At 45.1% G+C, this 22,732-nt stretch overlaps 1 protein-coding gene across 1 annotated transcript; it reads left to right on the top strand.

Annotated features, from left to right (window-relative positions):
• The first annotated feature begins 2,731 nt into the window (after nt 1-2,731).
• lrrc38b (leucine rich repeat containing 38b) lies at nt 2,732-16,895 on the top strand. Its single transcript, XM_035632763.2, has 2 exons — nt 2,732-4,059; nt 14,360-16,895. The coding sequence occupies exons 1-2, from the start codon at nt 3,432-3,434 to the stop codon at nt 14,605-14,607; spliced, it is 876 nt and encodes a 291-aa protein (XP_035488656.1). The 5' UTR covers nt 2,732-3,431; the 3' UTR covers nt 14,608-16,895.
• Nucleotides 16,896-22,732: the final 5,837 nt, after the last annotated feature.

The raw sequence follows: 22,732 nt of genomic DNA on the forward strand, positions 1-22,732 counted from the left end.
GAAACGTTCATGGACAAATAAAGATAAAACCATGATTTCAAACTGCAGCTTAATGTCTTTATCATGTGCTTCAAGGAAAATTTCAGCATTAGCATAAATATTTATCATCAACTCAGTTTTCACATGATGGATTTACATTTTTAATTGTGCATTTTTATCAACTACCAGCCGCCGATCATCAGGAGTGTTACAAATACAATCCGGTCGACTTCTCCACCAACAATCTGTCTCAGGCCGACAGATTGTTGTCAGGAGACATTTGTGATGACATCATCAACAGAGTGGATATCATATCTGATCATCTGATCGGAGCAGCTTCACTGATAATCACCTGACGGAACCAGGACAGAGGAAACAGAAAGACGTCGCCTCAGTGAAGAAAAAACTAAAATAATAATGATGCAATAAACCTTAGTAAACTGCCTCTACATGTCACACGAGTGTTCGCACCAAGACAACAACAACAACACAAATATTCAATTAGATTTACTTTAGAGTCAAAAATCAGAGATGTGAGGACGGTGAGAACTTTGGTTATGAGACTTATAAATATTCAAATGTCTGAGGCAGCAGTTATCCAAGTCCCATTTCAAATCCGTCCTCCGAGAGCTTCAATCCATGATTGAACACGTTCATCACACTCGCTCCTCTGAGGCGTCTGGTGTCAGACGGTGACGATGAGGCAGAATTTAATATTTCAACAGTTTATAAAAGACGCGCTCGCAGCAGAAGGTGGAGCCAACAAAGATGCAAAGTGCAACAAGCAGGTCGGTGATTTCATGTTGGCCTATCTCCTCTCTCCAGATGATCGGAGGAGATTTCCACTCTGCAGCGTCTTCACGTCAGAGCAGCGACATCGTTCTCGCTGAGTAGGAACATGTACGACAGTTTCACGGCTCGTAAGCAGCTCGGCGTCACGTTGTCTCAAACACAAGAGCCTGAACTTCATCGCAGTGTATTTGACTTTGTGTCTTTCTGTTTGAAAACCACGTCTTCTACATCCACCGTTCTTCTGACAGTTGACGCCTGTCAGCAATGGTTCACTCTGACCGTTTTCTTTCTTGTCTTTATAGTTGATTTCAGACTCAGGATTTTCCAGAGTTGGTCACTCGCACGACAGGAACATTCCTGGAACCTTCACATCCACTCGTGAGGAGGCTTCTGTTTATGTTCCTGTGTGTTCTCACATGGGCTCAGGAGCAGGAGAAGATCTGGAGAAAGTCCAGACTTCACTTTCTGAGGCAGGACACAGATGGAAGTAGCTGCCGCATGTCAAACGTTGGCGATGCTAAACTGGATCATCTGTGTATGTAAAGATGACATGTTTAAACTTCCGTCTCATATATTCTGACAGTGATTAGAATCACTTCTCTCTTCTCTGTGGCACCAAGTCCACATCCTGCTGCCGACTCATGTGACTTCACTGGAGCCTCGAGCGCCAACCGGTATTATTAGATCACTTGTGATGAAGTGAGTTCCATTCCGTTGCCAACTGCCTGGTGGTGGTGAGGTGCGGGGGGGAGGATATCTTTAATTTCATCCTCGTGTGTGAATGTATTAATGTACAGAATTAGCGTTTCGTGATCATCTCGACCACTTTCCTCTCCACAGATCGAACTCACCTCCTCAACAACCTTGGTCTAATTTCATTTACCTGTTAGAGCAAATCACATTTGGGGAAATTCAATACACTTTGTGAATCAGTCGTCTTCGTTCCAAAACACTGAGGTCATGAGGTAAATAGATGAAGAGGAAAATGAATCAATATGAATAAAATGTTGTGCTGATTAAAAAGATTTCCATTTGAAGAACAACTCGATGTTAGAGTTGTTCCCTGAAAAAAGGAACAATATGTTCCAATATTAAAGCTCCAGTGTGTAATATTCAGAAGAACTTATTCACAGAAGTTGAATATATTGTCCATAACTCTGTTCATATAAGAGTTAAATATGGTTCCATGAGGTGGACCGACCTCCGTCGAATTTTCAGACGCTGCCAGAAACAGGAAATGGAATCAGCGGTGCGCCGCCATAAAGTGTCCCCTGTCGGTCGCTCAGTTGGTTGCAGTTTGCAACTTTACCACCAGATGGCGCCAGAAAATTACAAGAATGACACACTGGGACTTTGAAGAAAGTGAAGTGAAACCAACCGGCAGACACGGACACAACTTCCCTGGTAATAAATGAAGGTTATTAATGCACAAAGTTGTGTTTTTTTAACGTTAGATTAGCTTGTTGTAGTTAAAGAGTGAACAGATGATATTTAAATGTATGGAAGGTGATGAGAGGAGAAAGTCAAATGTTTTAATATCATTTTCCTGAATATTTGTGAATATTCAGTTGAAGGACGTGTAGTTAAGGAAAGTGGTGGGCGGTAGATCTAATATATTCCATGTATCAAGGTTTGTTGCACATGAGATGTATTAAATTACTTTATAGCGCGTAAGACTTGCTTTGAAGTCTAAAAGTGTCCCAATAGAAACCAAAAATGAATACGATTAAGATTAAAGAATGTTTTAATACAGACATCATACTGGCGTGATTGTATTAACAGGTGCTTTAGAGGAGAGTTAAAAATATATTGTGTATCGCGATATAACGAAATATATCCCGATATTATTTATGGCCCATATTGCGCAGCCCTAGTTGAAGACAATTTAAAATGAAGAAAAACCACCATGAATAAATGTTTTCTGTATTTCAGGAAGTGACATCACAGGGTTGACAGCGTGGCTCAGACACGCCTCCTCCCGGGACGAGGAGAGGGAGAGGGAGATAAACCATGGTCGCTCCAGAGGCAGACGTTGGACTGTGCAGCTCAGCGCTGCCGTCGTCTTCCATCAGGCTGCTTCTCTCTTCTCCCTCCACAGAGAGCGAGTCGCTGAGCGCTGCCGCGTCTTCACAGCATGTCGCAGGACATCGGGAGGTAGAGAGGGAATAATCCGGGGGGGGGGGGGGAGGGGGGCAGCTCACCGCTCTTGAGCGATGGTCCGCGAGCTTCTCTCTCTGCGTTCAGACCGACAGTCGTTTCTACACAGAGACCTGGGAGTGATGGAGGGACGCAGCTCGTCATGCTTCAGTCACAGCTTCATAAATCCTCTGGTGTCACCGTGTCCTGTGCGTGTCACCGCCGGCAGAGCCACCGTGGGGTAACGGAGCCCCTGGCTCCTCATCACTCGCCGCTCGCTCGTGTCTGTTTACCTCTCCTCATCCTCCCTCCCCTCTCTGCTTACGACAGAGCAGTCTGTTGTTCCATCAGGCAGCTCGCTACATGAGACGGTTCTCCTCACCGAGGCAGGATGTTCCTTGACCAGGATTGATCCCCGTTCACCCCCTTTTCACGCTCCCCTTCCCTCCCCTCGATCTCCTGCCCTCTGACCCCCACCCTGACCCGATCCTCTTCCCCTCCTCTTTCTTTTCACCCCCTCGACCATGTTGCCATGCGTCTGCTGGCTCCAACCTATCCTCATCTTGTTGTCCTCTGTCTCATGGACCCGGGGGGAAAACTGCCCAGCGACCTGCATGTGCCCAGACCCTCACACCGTGGACTGCAGCGGCCGCGGACTGACCCGTCTACCCAACGAGATCCCGCTGGACGTGCGCAGGCTTTTGCTTTCTGACAACTGGATAGCCCGCATCCCCTCGGACTTCCTGGTTCTGTACAGTGACTTGGTGTACCTGGACCTCCGGAACAACTCGCTCTCCCACATAGAGCCGGGGACGCTCAGCACCTCCTCCCGGCTGGTGTTCCTGGATCTGGGCAGCAACAATCTGACTGAGATCCCCAAGGGGACGTTCGGGGAGTCCCGCAGCCTGATCAAACTCCGGCTGGGCAACAACCCGTACCTGAGCATGGTGAGTGAGGAGGCGTTCCTGGGCCTCACCTCGCTCAGAGAACTGGAACTGGAGCGTAATGCGCTGTCGACCCTCGACGTGGGGGCCCTGACCCAGCTGCCCTCGCTGCGGGTGGTGAGGCTGGAGGGCAACCCCTGGGTGTGCAACTGCAACTTTGCCAGCCTGTTCGCGTGGCTGATGGAGAACAGCCACAAGCTTCCCAACGGTGAGTCGCTTCGTCTACGAGGCGTTTGCTTCCCGTACGGTTTGACCCACATGAAGCGTATCTGAGCGCAACATACAACAGTGTAAAGGCAGATCCATCGGCACAACGCTTCTGTGGTCTATTTATATTTCCCCTGTCGGAGAGGGAACCCCCTCCCCCTCCCCGTTCTAATTTAGTCTCATTCGTCCTCGTGGCTCGTAATGTGTGAGACACTGTGAGTGATGTGAGACTAAACTACATGGATGGTTTGTTCACATGTGATGAATTTCAAACTGCAGCTTTAGTGAGAAGACGTGAACCGACTCTGGTTCCACATGAACCGGGCTGCGACCTCCATCTCGCGTGGTCGTCCGATCGATGGAGCTCATATTTATATAATCCTTACATAATACTTTCCCTTTGGTGGACAGTGTAATTCAGCAACATTCTCAAGGATTTATTTCATGTCTTGAATCCTCTGACCATGTGACTTTCTCTGTCTGTCGCTGTGATTCCGCCTGGAGCCCGACGGAGTTTTCATTCATGTGGTTGCGTCTTCAGCACGAATATGTGACGATCAATAGAAAGTAGAATTATCATATCTCTGTTAATATGATTCAGTTCACAGTCACAGTAGTAAAACATCCAGTCCAACTGTCTGGAGCCGTTTACTCTGAGACAAATCATCATCATGTTGTTCTTCACGGTCGGTCACATGTAGACTTCTATCACCGTCCTCACAGAGGACGCGACCGACGCTTATCTCAGCGCGAGTCAGAACGTGGGAGCTGAGGAGGCAGAAATAAACACATCTGACGGCGCAGACACACATGAATTGTAACTCGTTATCATATTCACATTTACTCGTCTAACAGATGCTTTTATCCAAAGTGACTTACACCTGCGAGGCGACTCCAGAGTCGGGTACGGGAGCAGAGCGCGAAGTCAGAACCAAGAGCCAGATCTCTCTGAAGGAGAGTGGAAGTTACTTCTGACTCGTGTTTATAACTTGTGTCAGGTGTTGGGATACGGACTGGGAACATTGATTCTGTTCCAAGGTTGTCTCCGGTCTGAAACGTTGGTCTGAGTATTAATATGTTCCGAGCACTTTGATCAGACACGTGACTTCACTGATAAGACATCAAGACATCTTTCGTCATATTGTAATTATACCATAGATCAATCGATTGGAAATAATCTGCAAATCTTTGTTTTAATTTGAATCACGATCTGGCTGCAAAAAAACTTTACTTCTGTTGAGTTGTAGAAAGTATGTGACGACTCGGAGAAGCTCAGATTCAGGCCACGGTGTTCTGGGATCTTTTCTTTCTCTCTACATTCGCCCCAAAATCAGACAAGTTTGTTCCTGTGGGGAGGCAACGCTGAAACACTACAGAGAAAACAGAATTCCCTGAAGAACAAGGCTGCAAATGCATTAATCTCTGGGTCTACGTGTTGTGAGCTGCGAGGCGTGATGATGCCAGCGGCCGGGCCGAGCTGCCAACTGGCTCTCAACCTCAGGTCGTAACGTACATGCACTTACATCCCCATCAGTACAGTAGGTGTTTGCTTTATGAGTTCACACACGCTTGTCATCTACTGTACATTTGGTCTTTGGCAGTATTTTAATCAGCTTCTTTGCCACTTACACGTGTCTGTAGATTTTAATAAAACTGGAAGACAAATAACATTTAAGCAGAAGAAATAATATTTTTTATATATTCTCTTCTGAGACAATGCAGATTAATCGTGTCCCAGGTCAAAGAGGAGAAAGAGTAATTTTATAAGAAACAAAGACACGAAGAGACAAAGACACGACGACACCACGACACGTCGACACCACGACACGTCGACACCACGACACGTCGACACGACGACAAGACGACACGACGACACGAAGACACGACGACACGACGACACGACGACACGAAGACACGACGACACGACGACACGACGACACGACGACACGACGACACGACGACACGACGACACGAAGACACGACGACAAGACGACACGACGACACGTCGACACGAAGACACGACGACACGAAGACACGAAGACACGACGACACGTCGACACGACGACAAGACGACACGAAGACACGAAGACACGACGACAAGACGACACGACGACACGTCGACACGAAGACACGACGACACGAAGACACGACGACACGACGACACGACGACACGACGACACGTCGACACGACGACACGTCGACACGACGACACGACGACACGACGACACGACGACACGACGACACGACGACACGAAGACACGACGACACGACGACAAGACGACACGACGACACGAAGACACGACGACAGGTGCTGACGTTAGTTGTGGAACTCGATGTGACGTCCGTGTGACGTGAGTCTCTGCTGAACAAACACAAAGCAGAGCAGGAGGATTCACACACGGGTCGCACGCATCACATCAGACCTCATTAACATTAACAACACAAATGCGTTGACCTGTTCTCTGGATTTCTGTCTCACGAGTGGTTACACAACAACAGATGGACTCTCATCACTTCATATCTCATTCATCAGAGGAAATCAATTCCATTTCTCTGTAAACTGCTCGAGAGTCTGATCTTTCCATCCGCACGATGCTAATGCTAATGCTAATGCTAACTCTGACTCTATGTTTTCAAACTGACACAACGACAAAATACAGAGTTTGATTTGCACCATTGTCCCACAACAACACAAAGAGAAAGAACCAGCTGTTCACAGATTTAAAACAAGAAGAAACTCCAGAAACAACGACTGTTTCCATTATTATTATTATTCCAAATATTATTCTGTTTATTTTCAAATCATTTGTTCCATAAGAAATAGAAGAAAAGGATAAACTGAGGATTAGTCCGAGAGGAATGTTTTTCTTTGAATCATCATCAGAAAGAGGCGGATTATAAGATGGACACTGACTGACATTAAACACATAATTCATCCACATATCAAAGTGAGGATTGAACAGAAACTAAAGAAATGAAAGTCCGTCTGCGGCGGCAGCCTCAGAATGAGGCAGCTGCAGAACTCGTCTATTCCCTCTCCGTTCTTCACCTCTTGATTTCCCTCGTGACTGCGAGTTCACAACGCGACACACTTCCTCGTGTGCAGGAGTTTGATTACTGCAGGTCGGAGCCCGAGTGGGTGGGAGACGCTGAGAGCTGGGGACAGTTTGGATGAGAAGCGGCGCTCGGTCCTCGTGGCTGTGATTCGTCTCCACATCTCAGTCTAAAGAGCTTCACAGAAAAGTGTCCGGACAAACATTCAGCTGCTTGTGCTTTTTGTTCTTGTCGGCTGGTTGTATCCACCAATCAGGTTCATCAATGTTTGAGCTGTGGGATGAGTGTAAACACGATCCACCGCTGTCTCCAGTGCTCCTGGGTTAAGGATGAACAAAGGCCATGGATAATTCAGAGTGACACAGTTCTGCGGCACGTCGGCAGGGTAATTGGAGCCAGAGTCGCCCGTGGGGCAGGGCAGGCCGACTCCCGCGAGAGACGGAGGCCGGGCTCCATGGATCAACACTGCTCTTCACTACAAAGCAGCAGTTCATGTGACGGAGCCGGAGTCTGGATCCAGTTGCTCCCCACAGACCTGCCACTGCTCCATCAGCTCCGACAACACGGTGCTGCTGACCGCCACGGCGTGGCCCACGTCACCTTACTCATCTTTACCCTGCCCCTCGTACGTGACGGGAACATATCGCCTCCATCAACACCGCCTGGCTGCTTCTTCATCTTGGCCTAATTTCATGTGTATATAAAGTGGGGATGTGATGGAGGGAGATGGAGGTGGAGGTGGAGAGGGAGGTGGAGGGGGAGGGGGAGGTGGAGAGGGAGAGGGAGGTGGAGGGGGAGAGGGAGGTGGAGGAGAGGGGGAGAGGGACGTGGAGAGGGAGGTGGAGGTGGAGGGGGAGGTGGAGGGGGAGGTGGAGGGGGAGAGGGAGGTGGAGAGGGAGGTGGAGGGGGAGAGGGAGGTGGAGGAGAGGGGGAGAGGGACGTGGAGAGGGAGGTGGAGGAGAGGGGGAGAGGGAGGTGGAGGAGAGGGGGAGAGGGATGTGGAGAGGGAGAGGGAGGTGGAGGGGGAGAGGGAGGTGGAGGGGGAGGTGGAGGGGGAGAGGGAGGTGGAGGAGAGGGGGAGAGGGACGTGGAGAGGGAGAAGGAGGTGGAGGAGAGGGGGAGAGGGAGGTGGAGGAGAGGGGGAGAGGGATGTGGAGAGGGAGAGGGAGGTGGAGAGGGAGAGGGAGGTGGAGGGGGAGAGGGAGGTGGAGGGGGAGGGGGAGAGGGATGTGGAGAGGGAGAGGGAGGTGGAGGGGGAGAGGGAGGTGGAGAGGGAGAGGGAGGTGGAGGGGGAGAGGTAGGTGGAGGGGGAGGGGGAGGTGGAGGGGGAGAGGGAGGTGGAGGGGGAGGGGGAGAGGGAGGTGGAGGGGGAGAGGGAGAGGGAGGTGGAGGAGAGGGGGAGGGGGAGAGGGAGAGGGACGTGGAGAGGGATAGGGAGGTGGAGGAGAGGGGGAGGGGGAGAGGGAGGTGGAGGAGAGGGGGAGAGGGACGTGGAGAGGGAGGTGGAGGGGGAGGGGGAGAGGGAGGTGGAGGTGGAGAGGGAAGTGGAGGTGGAGGGCGAGAGGGAGAGGGAGGGGGAGGGGGAGAGGGAGGTGGAGGTGGAGGGCGAGAGGGAGAGGGAAGTGGAGGTGGAGGTGGAAGTGGAGAAGGAGATGGAGATGGAGATGGAGATGGAGGTTGAGGTGGAGGTGGAGGTGGAGGTGGAGGTGGAGAAGGAGATGGAGGTGGAGATGGAGGTGGAGATGGAGGTGGAGATGGAGGTGGAGAAGGAGAAGGAGATGGAGGTGGAGAAGGAGATGGAGGTGGAGAAGGAGAAGGAGATGGAGATGGAGGTGGAGAAGGAGATGGAGGTGGAGGTGGAGAAGGAGAAGGAGATGGAGATGGAGGTGGAGAAGGAGATGGAGGTGGAGGTGGAGGTGGAGGTGGAGGTGGAGAAGGAGATGGAGGTGGAGGTGGAGGTGGAGAAGGAGATGGAGATGGAAGTGGAGGTGGAGGGCGAGAGGGAGAGGGAGGTGGAGGGGGAGGGGGAGGGGGAGGGGGAGATGGAGGTTGAGGTGGAGGTGGAGAGGCGAATATGACACGGTGAGACAGAATTACTCCGACCTCTCCAGCTGCTTCTGTCCAGAAGCAGATAATCCGCCAGTATCAGTGATGAAAAGGTGAAAAGGCAAAAAGCTTTGGCCCGTTTCACCGGCAGTGTGCAGCACAATGCATGATGGGTAATTCCCTCTGTGGCAGTGTGGGGTCGACCTGCACATTGAGCAGTTCCATCATCATCATCAAGTGACAGTCTCCTCAGAACTCTTTCTGCGGTGACGTCACTGAGTGACTCTCTTGGTATTGGAACCTCTCAACGCTTCTCAGCTCCTCTTCCGTCTGCTGAGCATCGCACTCGAGTGGCACATTGGTCTCGTTTAATAAACACTTTAGTGAGTTGTTATCAGCGGCTCCTGCAGGACCCAGGTGATTGTGAACAGATCAATCTGGACCGACCGAGTGTGTCTGAGCGAGCGGGGAGGAGGAGGAGGAACCAGCCTCCGATATCAGAGAGGCAGATCAATCACCGCGGCGACAGCAGATAGCCGCTCCCCTCGGCTGGCTGTAATCCTGAACGTAATCCGTCAACTGTCCGCGCCAGGAACGTAACGTATCTGTGTGGGCGACGTACCCGATCGAGTAACGTCCCGACAGAGGCCCGACTCTGTGATCGGTGTCTTTGAGCTCATTTAGGAACATTCATGAAGAACTCACTCCTTCACACCACATAATATATTATCTTTTTGTATTAATACGTTTAGTGAAAAAGATTTGAATCGTCTTGTTTGAATGTTTGTTTTGCGACGTGCAGCTTTTATTTGAGTCTGGTGCCTGTCGACATCAGCAAACTACGCCCGGTTTAGTTTTCAGCGCAATGCATGATGGTACATATCGCTCGGTTAGTGACAATCGGTTGTACGCAGATTGTCCCGATGAGGTCACTATAGGGTCAACATTGGGACAGATCTCCAAAATGGTGAACTCAGGATATAGTGAGTTATTTCGGCTCTTTTTATTAAATCCTCAGAATTGATAGTCTGTTTGTTTGGTCCTTTTCTGTCCTAAGTGGGAGATAAATCTTTTCACAGCCGTTCAGTTTGTCAGCAGAATTTGGTTTGACAGTCAACAGATATCTGTGAACACTTCCGCCTCAGGCCTCCTCCAGAATCTGGGCCACAGACAATATGTGATAATGACAAACTGTTGTTACGGTGGTTTGTTCCAGAACATTCTGCTTCGGGCCAAATACCACATCTGTTCTGTGATTCCCCCGGTTGTCAGGCAGTTTCACGTCTGCTGTAATGTTAGTTCAGTGGAAACCTACAATCTCTCCCTGTAAAATATGATCCATATTTATATTTCCGACACAAAAGGTGTCACTTTTGATGTTGTCTGACGTGCTCTTTATTAAGACTGGTATACTATTTCTACAATGAGTGTAATGTACCTGACCTGTTTGCTGACGGTGTTTTGATCATGATGAATTATGTGATGATGCTGTAACTCCTGCAGGGACCGTGAGTTTTCATCCTCAGCAAGTTGTTAATCAAACATCTAGGACAGAACCGTCTCAGAGGCAAACGGACGAGTCTCTGGGGCGATGGGTTACTTTGACCGTACAATAAGTTCACTGTGAATATTAATATAGTGCATTAATCTGACAGGACAGGTTCCAACTCTTTGTCTTTGGTAAACTGGACGATGAATTATAAAAAGCTCTGTGCGTTCTGTCTCTGCTGCCAAACTCTCAACACCATATGGAAAACATTCAGATAAGTCATTGCTCATTTAGAAAATCGTATCATTGTGAAGAAGAAATAAAAAATCAGATTCTGCATGTTTCTATAAAACCAGGTGAAACTACCACGGCTGATAACTCACGCTGTGAGAGACGCTGGCAGTGATGCAGTCGGAAAAAAGAACAATTAGGAAAAAACAAAGAGAGAAACTGAAACAGAAGTGATGATTTTACAGTCTGAGCCATATGGTCGGTTACACAACAACATTCTCCAATATCAGATTATTAAAACATTAAAAACTAAAGTAAACATGACAAAACATCTTCAGCTCATAGATTCCAACGCGACACACTTGATTAACCATCAGCCATTAACCCTTAACATTAACCCTTAACTATCGTCCATTAACCATTAACCCTTAACATTAACCCTTAACTATCGTCCATTAACCCTCAACAATTAAACCTGAACCACAAACTATTAACCCTTAACATTAACCATGAACCATTAATCGTGAATCATGAATCATGAATCATGAATCATTAACCCTCAACTATTAACCCTTAACCATGAACCATTAACTGTGAACCGTGAGCTGCGTCCAGCAGGTCCGTGTTGCTCTGACAGTTTTACAGTTCCACTGAGCAGTTTGCACTCGATGAATTCGTTTTCCTCAGATTCTCCTGACGTACAGAACTCAAGCTTCATCCTCATCCAGGCTCCATCAGGACTGTTGGTGCTGGTCCCTCCTCTCTGTGGGTGCGGCCACTGGATCTGATGCTGATCCAAAGCTACGTCTGTTTTCTGTGGATCTTTTCCAGGAAGCACTCGGACGCCCGGTCATAGTCTGTAGATACACCGTCTGCTACGAGAGAAGAAAACGATCTAAATCTCAATGAGGAACAACACGACTCAAGCAGGATTTAAATGTGACATTTCAGAGTAGGAAGAATACTTTTGATATTCTATATATTTATTATAGTCCTCAAATCCCAGAACCCAAACCGGCCTGTTCCTCCTGAAGCTGGACCGACGCTGTCCAGCTTCGCCGTGCGTCGTCGTGGTCCATCGTTCAGGGGAGCGAGCTGCAATTCATCCAAACTATCTGACAAAGGTCCGTGATAGATGTCTGTCGTATCGTGTGTCCTCTGGAACTGAACGGTGACAGAAATGTGAGAATCTGTATCTAGTATTAAGGGATTAGTGTCACTAAGGAGTTCAGTTACAAACCTAATTAATACTGTAGAGAGTCCATTTACATTATTTCTGTTTCCATCGTCACTCAACACTTTTGAACCAGTTTCATGTTGTTGTTTTATCTGTCTAACAAAGTTTGACATATCACTCGGTGCAAACTCACTATTTCATTATGTCAGATGAGTTTCATACTTACTTTGCTCTAATAACTAATAACTGAAGACGTTTAAATGTCCGATATCAGATGTTTCGGACCAAATGAAGAGAGTTTGATGAATGAACATGATTGAAGTCATAAGAAAAGCTGTTCTCTTTTATTTTAGCTAAGCAAACTGTAAATTGTCTGTTGAGCAAAGAGCCAGAACTAAAACACTGCCAAGTATTTCCATATGCATGTGCAGCATCAGTGGAAAGAATCCACCCACATCACGTTGCTTTATTTCCTCCCACCTATAAGTTTCTAGCTCTCACATCAATATGTCTCGTTCGTCCTACAGTACATCGCCCGTATGAGGATGAAGACGAAGATGAGATTATCATCTGAAATGTTGTGACAGTCATGAGACACAGTTTGTTAATTCAGAACTCAACGTGTCGGCGGCTCCACATGTTCAATCTGACCTAAATGATCGAGTGTCAGTCTGATCCTGAGTTGGAAGAGAAGACGCACTCACAACTTGTACCCTTGAAAACGTCAATGTCCTTTTTTTCCATCTGAATGAAGTCTGAACAATGAACTAGGTGGACGTGGTTGATTTATCAGAGGTTCATCAGGAGATGAGTTGGGTCAAGGTGCCCTGAACCAGACGCACCAGTGTTCAGTGTTCCAGACGCAGTGGATCCACAGAGGTGGGACTTTTGTAGCTGGCAGATAAAATGAAAAGGATTTACTCTTTGTGTTTATTCTGTTCTGAGACAGAATCTCACCCCGAGCAGTTTACACGACATAAAACAAAATCGAATTAAACACACGGACAGTGTGTAGTACAGGACAGTACAGTCTGTACAGTATTTATTAAGTTAACAGTCAACTGCACATCACTGTCACTCTGCTCCGGTTTCTTATTATTTCCACTTTATTCCCACAGTGAACCTGCGGTCACGCTGTGTGGGAGAACTTTATGATCAACCTTACACTTATTAAATCAGCTCCCACTCAGGAAGAAAACTGCTCTGCCCCGTGGATCGTTCAGAAGTGTTCTCTTTGTCTTTCTCTGATCAGCTCAGACCTCTGAGAGGAAAGTGTGGGCTGGTAAAGGTCCGACTGCTCTGGGTTGTTCTGGAAAACAAGTGGTTTTCTAAGCCTAACCCTTGGTACCGGCTGTTGTACCAGTAGGTACCTGTAGGTACCAGTAGGTACAAGTAGGTACCTGTAGGTACCTGTAGGTACAAGTAGGTACCAGTAGGTACCTGTAGGTACCAGTAGGTACAAGTAGGTACCAGTAGGTACCAGTAGGTACAAGTAGGTACAAGTAGGTACCTGTAGGTACCAGTAGGTACAAGTAGGTACCTGTAGGTATCTGTAGGTACAAGTAGGTACCTGTAGGTACAAGTAGGTACCAGTAGGTACAAGTAGGTACCAGTAGGTACAAGTAGGTACAAGAAGGTACAAGTAGGTACCTGTAGGTACACGTAGGTACAAGTAGGTACCTGTAGGTACAAGTAGGTACTGGCTGTGTAGGAACCAGTATGTGACTGCCACCAGATTTCGGTACCCAACCCTCCTCATAGGTTATAATGAGTTCATGCTAAACTAATCTTAGCTTCAGGTGCTGTACTATGAAAAGAGAATTATGAACATTATATTTCATTGATCTTCCTCGACCCTCCACACTGGACCTTTGAGACTCAGCTGCACTGATACGATGTCATTCATAAATGATACAATGTCATATTCATAACTGATATGATGTTATAATCATAATTGATATGATGTCATTCATAACTGATACAATGCCATATTCATAACTGATATGATGTCATTCATAACTGATACAAAGTCATTCATAACTGGTACGATGTCATTCATAAATGATACAATGTCATATTCATAACTGATATGATGTTATAATCATAATTGATATGATGTCATTCATAACTGATACAATGCCATAATCATAACTGATATGATGTCATTCATAGCTGATACAAAGTCATTCATAACTGATATGATGTCATTCATAACTGATACAATGTCATTCATAACTGGTAATGTAATTCATTTGTATAGAAGTTCATACGTGTGACATGAAGTTGTTTCCTGTTGCGCTGCAGGAGTGGAAGGTATGGAGTGTTCCCTCCCCATGGACGGCCGGCGCGTCTCGCTGACCCAGCTGTCGCAGGACAGTTTCCGCGAGTGCCAGAACACGCTGACGCTGACGGACCTGCTCATCATCATCTTCTCTGGCATCTCCGTGTCCGTGGTGGCCATCATGACCAGCTTCTTCCTGGCTTCCACCGTTCACTGCTTCCAGCGCTGGAGCAAAGGCGCCAAAGGGGACGAGGAGGAGAGTGAGGAGTGAACAGGACCACTGACTCAGGGCCCGAGTGGGACGGTGGACCTCCACCAGTGAACCGCAGACAGTGTGAGCTACGTGTGAGGAGGTTCATGCTGCTGCAGGTGAACAGGTCCTGGTGCGGTTGCACATGGACTTCTGAAATATGGAAACAAAGGACATTCCCGAGGAATAAGCCAAAGTCCCGACAGGTGAGGCCCGGCTCCACTCTCCCGGTGTGAGAGCTCAGTATTAGACACAGTCCGGCTGAAACCTTTTTAATGAGAGTGATAGATTTTTAAAACAGACGTGTTGCTGCTGTGCTGTTGCGTTAGTCTTAAGCCAATAACTGAAATAACATCGAACCACATGAACGTCCAACTGTAACGTGACATCAAACCTGAGTCGAGACGTTTCTCCACACGACCAGCGACCTCAGTATCTACCTGCCTGTAACACGACGTAGTGACACATCCTGTCATTCATCACGTCTCTTCTGGACAAACTCACTCACCCAGATTCAGAGCAACGAGAAGGCGACGGTGTTGTAGCAGAAGGATTCAGACTGTGAGGAGACGTCCGGTAGCTGATGTGCTGTAGGCAGGTCGAGTATATTCATGATGTAATCACAGAAGAAAACAATGTACAAACCGATATATCAATCAAAGGATGTACTGTATGTTCCTTAGATCGATTACAGCGAACTGTGTAGAAAGAAACTCATAAAATAACTACAGTATAATCGTGAAAATTAAGGCTTTAAATGATGGTATTAAAATAGAATCTGTGTAGAACTCGTGTCAAACTATGACGCACTTTAAAAACTCCTAAACACACAATATATAAATGTGTAACTGGTTCTGTCGTCTGCCAAAGATCGGAGGTGTTGGAGAAGGAGTTGAATATAAGTTTTTTATAGAGGTAGTGAAAGATCCTGAATATCTGTACGCATCACGTCACAGTTATCGTTACATATTCTCACTTCAAAACATATAGTCGTCTGCTGGTTTGTTTCACGAGGAATAAATAATAATGTCTATCGTATTTGAGATATAAAGAACATGTAGCCTACATCATGGTGATTTTACTAAAGATCTTCCAATATCTTCATGTTTGCATAACCAAACGTCTAACTGTAGAAACAGAACAGTCAGATCTAAACAAATAAAAAAGTGCCCCGAGTCTCATGGGTTTCTGTTTGTCATATTTTAATCCTCCATGATTAGTGATTTTTTTTCCATCCCTAAAGCTTCTGACTTTGCTTCTGGAATAACTGGCTGAAGTTGAGATATGAAGCAGAAAGAATATCGAGTCTCTGAATACAAAAAGAGCCGTGAACAAAAAGTGGTCATTTCTGTGTTTAACAAAAGGAAACAAGTCGTAACTCTGAAGCACGTTCAGCAGAAACGACAATAAATCAATAAATCAATGAATGAGGCCTTATTTGTTTTCATAGTTTTTCATTAGTATCAATAAAAGCACAAAGATTTCACAGGAAGTAAATCCTTGTTCACGTCACATGTCCCAGTAAACTTCCATTCATCGCATGTTGTGATGAAAGATTTCTACTGTACAGATGTGATGTGTTTAAAACAAGATGGACACCTTTCACTAAGCCCCTCCCCTCATCAGCAGCTGTCCAATCACTGCTCAGTAACTGTAACTAAGGGCGTTGACAGGTTTCTACACTTTGACTCATAAAGCAGCATCCTAACAGAGAGGCACTGGATTTCATATTGGACATAAGTTCTTGTCTCTTTAGTTGATACTTGGAACTCGACTCCAGATGAAAGTTTAAAATCATGTAGTTTCCAGTTGGTGACGTGACGAGCAGGTTGATCAGAGGAGTTTTATACATATCATTATCATTTCCAACTACTGTGTAGTTACTGTATATTAACAAATGATCATGTTAGCTTAGCTGTTAGCTTGAGGCATATGTTAGCATGACATGTTCATTTCGCTAAGTCATTTAGTTTGGTACATTAGAGCATGCACGCTTCAGTTTCCTTCAGTATACAGTTCAGATTCATGTCTATTTTTCTATTAAACCTTTCACAATAAAGCGTTTGTTTATTCTGTCAGTCCCCAAAGTATTATGGTTATTATTTTTGAACAGAGACACTACCGTTTTATTTGTTGTTCTGTGTATTGTCAGATAAATGTCAGAGCGACTCAGTTGTACATGAAGTGACACGACAGTGTGATGTTGCTGCTGCAGCTGAATTCATTTCCAAATGTCAGACAGACAATAAGTGTATCTGTATATTGATGTTTGGTAAAAGATAAAATGAAAATAAAAACCTTTTTCTGTCCTTTGGTGTTAATTTGTTAAGAATTAGAAGGGATTATTATAAAAGTGCTACTGTGGAAGGACGACATGCTTCATTCATACATCTGTGTCACAGGGCAGCTACGAATATTCAAGGTTCATGATGAGAAATATTCTCTTTATCAAGTGTTGAAAACTGTAGAATAAATATCTCATATTAATAATGACCAACTCTCATCCCAGCATCACATGACGGAGGCTCCTCTGTACACACGGCGCAGTGTGACATTCCTCACGCCGCAGGTTTGCAAATGGCTGCACTATTTCTGGAAAGGGTGTTAGAGAAATCAGAGACCTCAAAAAAAACAACAACCATCCGCTTGCATAACAGCGCTGCAGCCCGTCGGAGGACGATTCCTCCGGTTCAGAGCGTTTGGACGGACATGATGAAAGTCAGACAAAACAAATCCCACTGCAGCAAAACATGTTCCAGTTTGTCTCCAGCGTCTGGTGTGAGGCTCTGCATGGGGGAGCTGCTCTCGCTTTGTGTTTCTTCTCCATCCCTCGTGCTGATGATTCATTTCTCCACACTTTTCCTCGACATGTGCCGTCGTTAGGTCCTGATGAGAATATGAGACGTGGTCGTGCATGACAACAGAAGAAACCTGGAGTCAGAGAATCCTAGGATGAAAACAGCTCTCGCCCTCGGGGCGTGTGATGCCGGAGAGACGAAGCCATAACATGGAGACGTAGAGTATGAATCTGAACAGAGGCTGCTGCAGTGGACGAGTAACAACACGCCACAAACACTCGCTCATGCTACATTTGTGCGGCGCTGACACGCGGCCTGCGAGGGAGGTGGTGGTCGTGATGAGGATGCTCCTGCAACCATTTACCCCATTTGGTTGTCATGGCGACACAGCCGGAGGCCCGAGCTCTTGGAAGCCGAGGCGGGAGCAGGGAGAGCGAGGGATGCTGGGAAGCGTGGCCCTCAGTGTGGCTGCATCAACTAACTGGACCTGGCATTTAGAAAGAAAGAAAAAAAGCCATGTCCACCGGTCGGTGAACCGATCTGTGACTTCCTCTTCCTCCTCCCGCCTCCTCTTTGTTCTCCAGAGACCCTGCGACGGGTCGGATGAGGACACAGATCATTCGTCTGTGACTGACAAACTGTAATGGTATTAATGGTGCAACAACACACTGCAACTGTCAGGTAATAAATAATAAGAAAACAGGTGAACTGGAGAAGAAGCGTCAGTCACGTGTTCCCCACCCGTCTCTCATGACTGTCTCTGACCCACAGACAGGAAGTGAGCAGCACACAGAGGAAAGTAAGTGAAGCCTCAGAGAGGAAGTGTTGAATGAGTAATGTCCAGCTGGTTTACATCAGTGTTCAGGTGCAACAGGAGCCACGGATGATGACTGGAGTCATGTGTCATCGTACAACATGTACAGTTATGATTCATTCATAGGTTCAATGCATTTGCACTTTCTGGTCGTCTGCTGGGGTTTTTTAATTTGTGATCATTTGTGACCTCACAAGGGGCAGATTTAAATGAATAAAAAACTCGCAGGACGACAGGACGATTACCTTCAAACTACAGTTTCATACACAGAACAAAAAACACGTATGTTTAACGAAAACAAGGGATGAAAACAAGAACATAGTAGCACAGGTTTTAATGCTCCGTCGTCTGATTCATGTTGTTCGACTGTAGAGGGGAAAGCATCAGTATCAGTCACATGCTGTAGGTCAGAGGTCAACTCATTACAACAGGAAGTATTGTTGTTGTGTGTCTTATTTATACATTCATCGCTGTGATATCAAGATCAGGAAATCATTTTTCAAGTGAGATGGAAATAGTTTCACACAAAGACCTGAACGCAACAGGAATTATTCCTGAGTAGATTTCGTACAACGTTGATGCAAAGACGAGACACGAATAACGTGAAGAGGCGGATTTCGCTTCATTTGCTTCAAACATTTCAACCGGAGCAAAATGTTGGTCTCTATTGTGTGTCACTTAATTTTAACCACAACCAATCAGTGCCATCCATCCCTCCATCCCTCCAACTATCTATCTATCTATCTAGCTATCCATCCATCCCCCATCCAACTATCATCCATCCATCTATCTATCTAACTATTCATCCATCTCTCCATCCATCCCTCCATCCAACTATCATCCATCCATCTATCATCCATCCATCTATCTATCTAGCTTTCATCCATTCCTCCATCCATCCATCCCCCCATCCAACTATCATCCATCCATCTATCTATCTAGCTTTCCATCCATCCCTCCATCCATCTATCTAGCTTTCATGCATCCCTCCATCCAACTATCATCCATCCATCTATCTAGCTTTCCATCCATCCCTCCATCTATCCATCCCTCCATCCAACTATCATCCATCCATCTATCTATCTAGCTTTCCATCCATCCCTCCATCTGTTCTTTTAATCCCTGATCCAGCACTTGATGAAACATTAACCGAGCTCATCATGTGACTAACAGCTGTAGAAAACCTTCTCTTGGTGACATTCTATAAATGAATATAAGTTGATGTGCAGTAAAGTGACAGGTCAGTTGTGCTCTGATCGTCGTTCAGTGGAACAACCTCAGTGTTGACTCTTTCCTGTGTGAAGGTCGGAGCCTCAGACACACTGACGACAGGATGAGGAAAGAACAGTCGCCTGGAAAATCAGCTCCACTTGTTTGTTCTTCACGTCCTCGTGTGTGGATCAGAGGATACGAGTGAAGGTGACGGACTCCATCAGCATGTTTCTGCTACTGTTAATAAACTCATGTTTTAATCAATATTTGATTGAACAGCATCTGTTAATATTAAGTGGCCAATAAAAGGGCTTGAGGATAAAGACACTTTTTAAAGAATAAAGAGTTGCAGACTTCCTGTTGCTGCTCTGTGGATTGTGGTTAGTGTGGGACACACGAGGTCTGTCATCAAATTATTTGACTAATCTATTTAAAAATAGTTTCTCACTTGTGAAGGAGCAACAGTAAATAATAAAATGAAATCACTAATTTAAATATATATATATAGGATCATTCAAACTTCATTCACTTTATAAATATGTTTGTATTGTTTGATGATAGTCAACTACTAACAGACTTGAAGAACAATATAGTGCCAGACTCCACAGAAATGAACTAACTATATATTTTATGTAAATTTCATCATCTTGAAAATAACACAAAAAATAAAAGTGTTTCACGCAGAAAAAGCAGCGCAACACTTCAGATTAGTTTAATCTCTGATTGGTTCAGACTACGATGCTCCAGATGTGGAGGCCGGCCCCTCGCAGAGAGCTGCAGGCTCCAGATGTTAGAGGGCGGAGCTTAGTCCACATCTGTCTGGATTATCAGGCGGGAGGAGAAAAAACCCAACATCTCATCAACACTCAACACTGTGACACGACGGGGTTTTATTCATCATCTTGAAGTATTAGAATCCCTTTGACAGAGGAAATGTTTTACAGAAAGCAGAACCTCTGTGACTGTGAAGCGACGACTCACAGATTCATACTCTTTCATCAGCTCAGCTCATTGTGACCAAACATCATGTGATCTGACGCTGGAGGACGGGACGTCCTGGAAAATCATTTTAATGATTTCATCAAATCTAATTATTTGTGTGTTTATATTCGTGAATAGACATCACTTAAAATACAATTCTCTTTGGTTATTTTACAAACAATACAAATGTAAACACACCTTGTTACTTTAATTACATTAGTTACATTTAGTTACTTTTAGTGACTTAATTACACTTAGTTACTTTAGTTACCTTAGTTACTTTATCGTTACTTTCGTTACTTTAACTAACTTAAGTTACTTTTAGTTACTTTAGGTATTTTAGTTACATTGAATTACTTTTAATTAATTAATGAAATTGAATTACTTTAGTTACTTTTAGTTACTTTAAGTTAATTTAGTTACTTCGAGAGAGATTAGTCCAACACTGTTTTCAACTCGAGAGTAGAGATTTGTTTGTTGATTTGAATCTATTTAGTAAATATAAATCTGACTATTCACTGTAACTATATATGGAAACTGTCTTTCTGCCTCTTCAACGCACACACACACACACACACACACACACACACACACACACACTGTGTCACATTGAAATGTGTCCTGAATAATGAAGCTTCTGATCAGAAAATCATCCTGTTGAAAGGTTAAAGGGCAAATTGTGGACAAAGACAAAACTCGAGGAAGTTGAGAAAATATTTTCATAAATTTTGACAAAAACACATGCAACAGAACCACAGACAACAGAGGTACATGTTTCCAGAGGACACTAAATGCTGCAACACTGGAAACATGTCTTTCTCTCCACCCTGCCTCTGATTGGCTCACCTGATGTTCTTACCCTGACCCAGACCAATCATCTCTCTTCGTGGGAGGGGCTTGTCTCTGTGTGTTCGTCTCTCTGTTGTGTTTGTGTGATGATGAAGATGTATTTTAATATGCCGGCGTGTGTTACTGTAACTGTACAGATTATTTCTCATCTGTTCAAGAAGAGACAATGTCACACATCAGCTACAGATGCTGAGTTCTGTGGCAGGTTGTTATGAAGTATGTTCATAACTGTTATGAAGTTTGTTCATAACTGTGATATGATTAACATCATGAATTAATCATCAACATTTTACACTAATGTGCCGTAATCGGACAACCTGCTTCATAAGAGAAGGTTTCAAATGTAATGACTGCTCCTTTGTGATTGTGTCATGAATATGTCATTGGTGAATTAATATTTCATGCTTAATGTTTCCCATGAATAAGTAAACAGTTTTATGTAACAGCCTGTATATATGATCCTACAGTACACAATAACTAATGAGGTAAATCAGATTATTATCATCCGTCGATCAAATGTATACGATGAACATATGAGTGACAGGCTGTGAGAGAGTTCACTTCATAATCGTATGATGATCAGTGTGTTATTTAATGCATCATACAAGTAAACACGTGTCAACACTAACTCATCATTAGACCTTAGTTTGTTTCTGAAATACATACAGTATTTAACAATCAAACAGGAGACCTGCGTCAGGTGAGCGCTGCCATCTGGTGGCCACTCGGGGTCAGTGCAGCTCGTCTCTGTGTTGACAGGTCAAGGTCAATCTAAAGGTCACTTCACATCTGTTACGGTGAAAAGGAAAAAGTGACGCGATTCACAGAGTTGATCCTCGAGGCATCAGAGACAAAGTCTTCAATGTTTTACAATATTCATAAGTCCTTTATTTATCTTCTGATCTAAAGAAAGACTCTAAATCCTTTACCTTATTAATATTTCATGTTGTTTTGCTCATATTGTAAAGAGTTATTCAGTGGAAAATGTCATCAGACCACATCGTTCTGCAGCAAACAACAACAATCAATCCACTCAAAGGTCAAGAAAAGAGACATGAACTCTTTAAAAGAGTTTAGTCTTGTTTGTCATCTGCTCGGCTGAGGAAATGATATTTGAGAATTAATCTGAGTTAGAGGTTACTGTAGTTCAGTGATGACAGAGACTGAAAGTGTCATTCTGAGTTGTTGTAGTTCCCACCGGCCACCAGCAGAGGTCAGAGAAGAGCTGGCTGCTGAAGTTCTTTATTGATTCTTTTAACCTCAGATGTCGCGACAGATGATTTATTATACTATGCTCACCAGAGTATTTATGGGATATACAGTATGTGTGGGAACAAGTTTTCATCTTGTGCACAAGATCATATAAATAATATCAAATATCACCTGTCGGGACATGAACAACATTTCTCTGTGGAAACTGTTCATAGACTGGGTTTACTACACAATTACTATAAATCTTCTTATTCTAAAGCAGCAATACTTGTGATAGATA

Source organism: Scophthalmus maximus, chromosome 6, assembly GCF_022379125.1.
Source record: "Scophthalmus maximus strain ysfricsl-2021 chromosome 6, ASM2237912v1, whole genome shotgun sequence".
NCBI lineage: Eukaryota > Metazoa > Chordata > Actinopteri > Pleuronectiformes > Scophthalmidae > Scophthalmus > Scophthalmus maximus.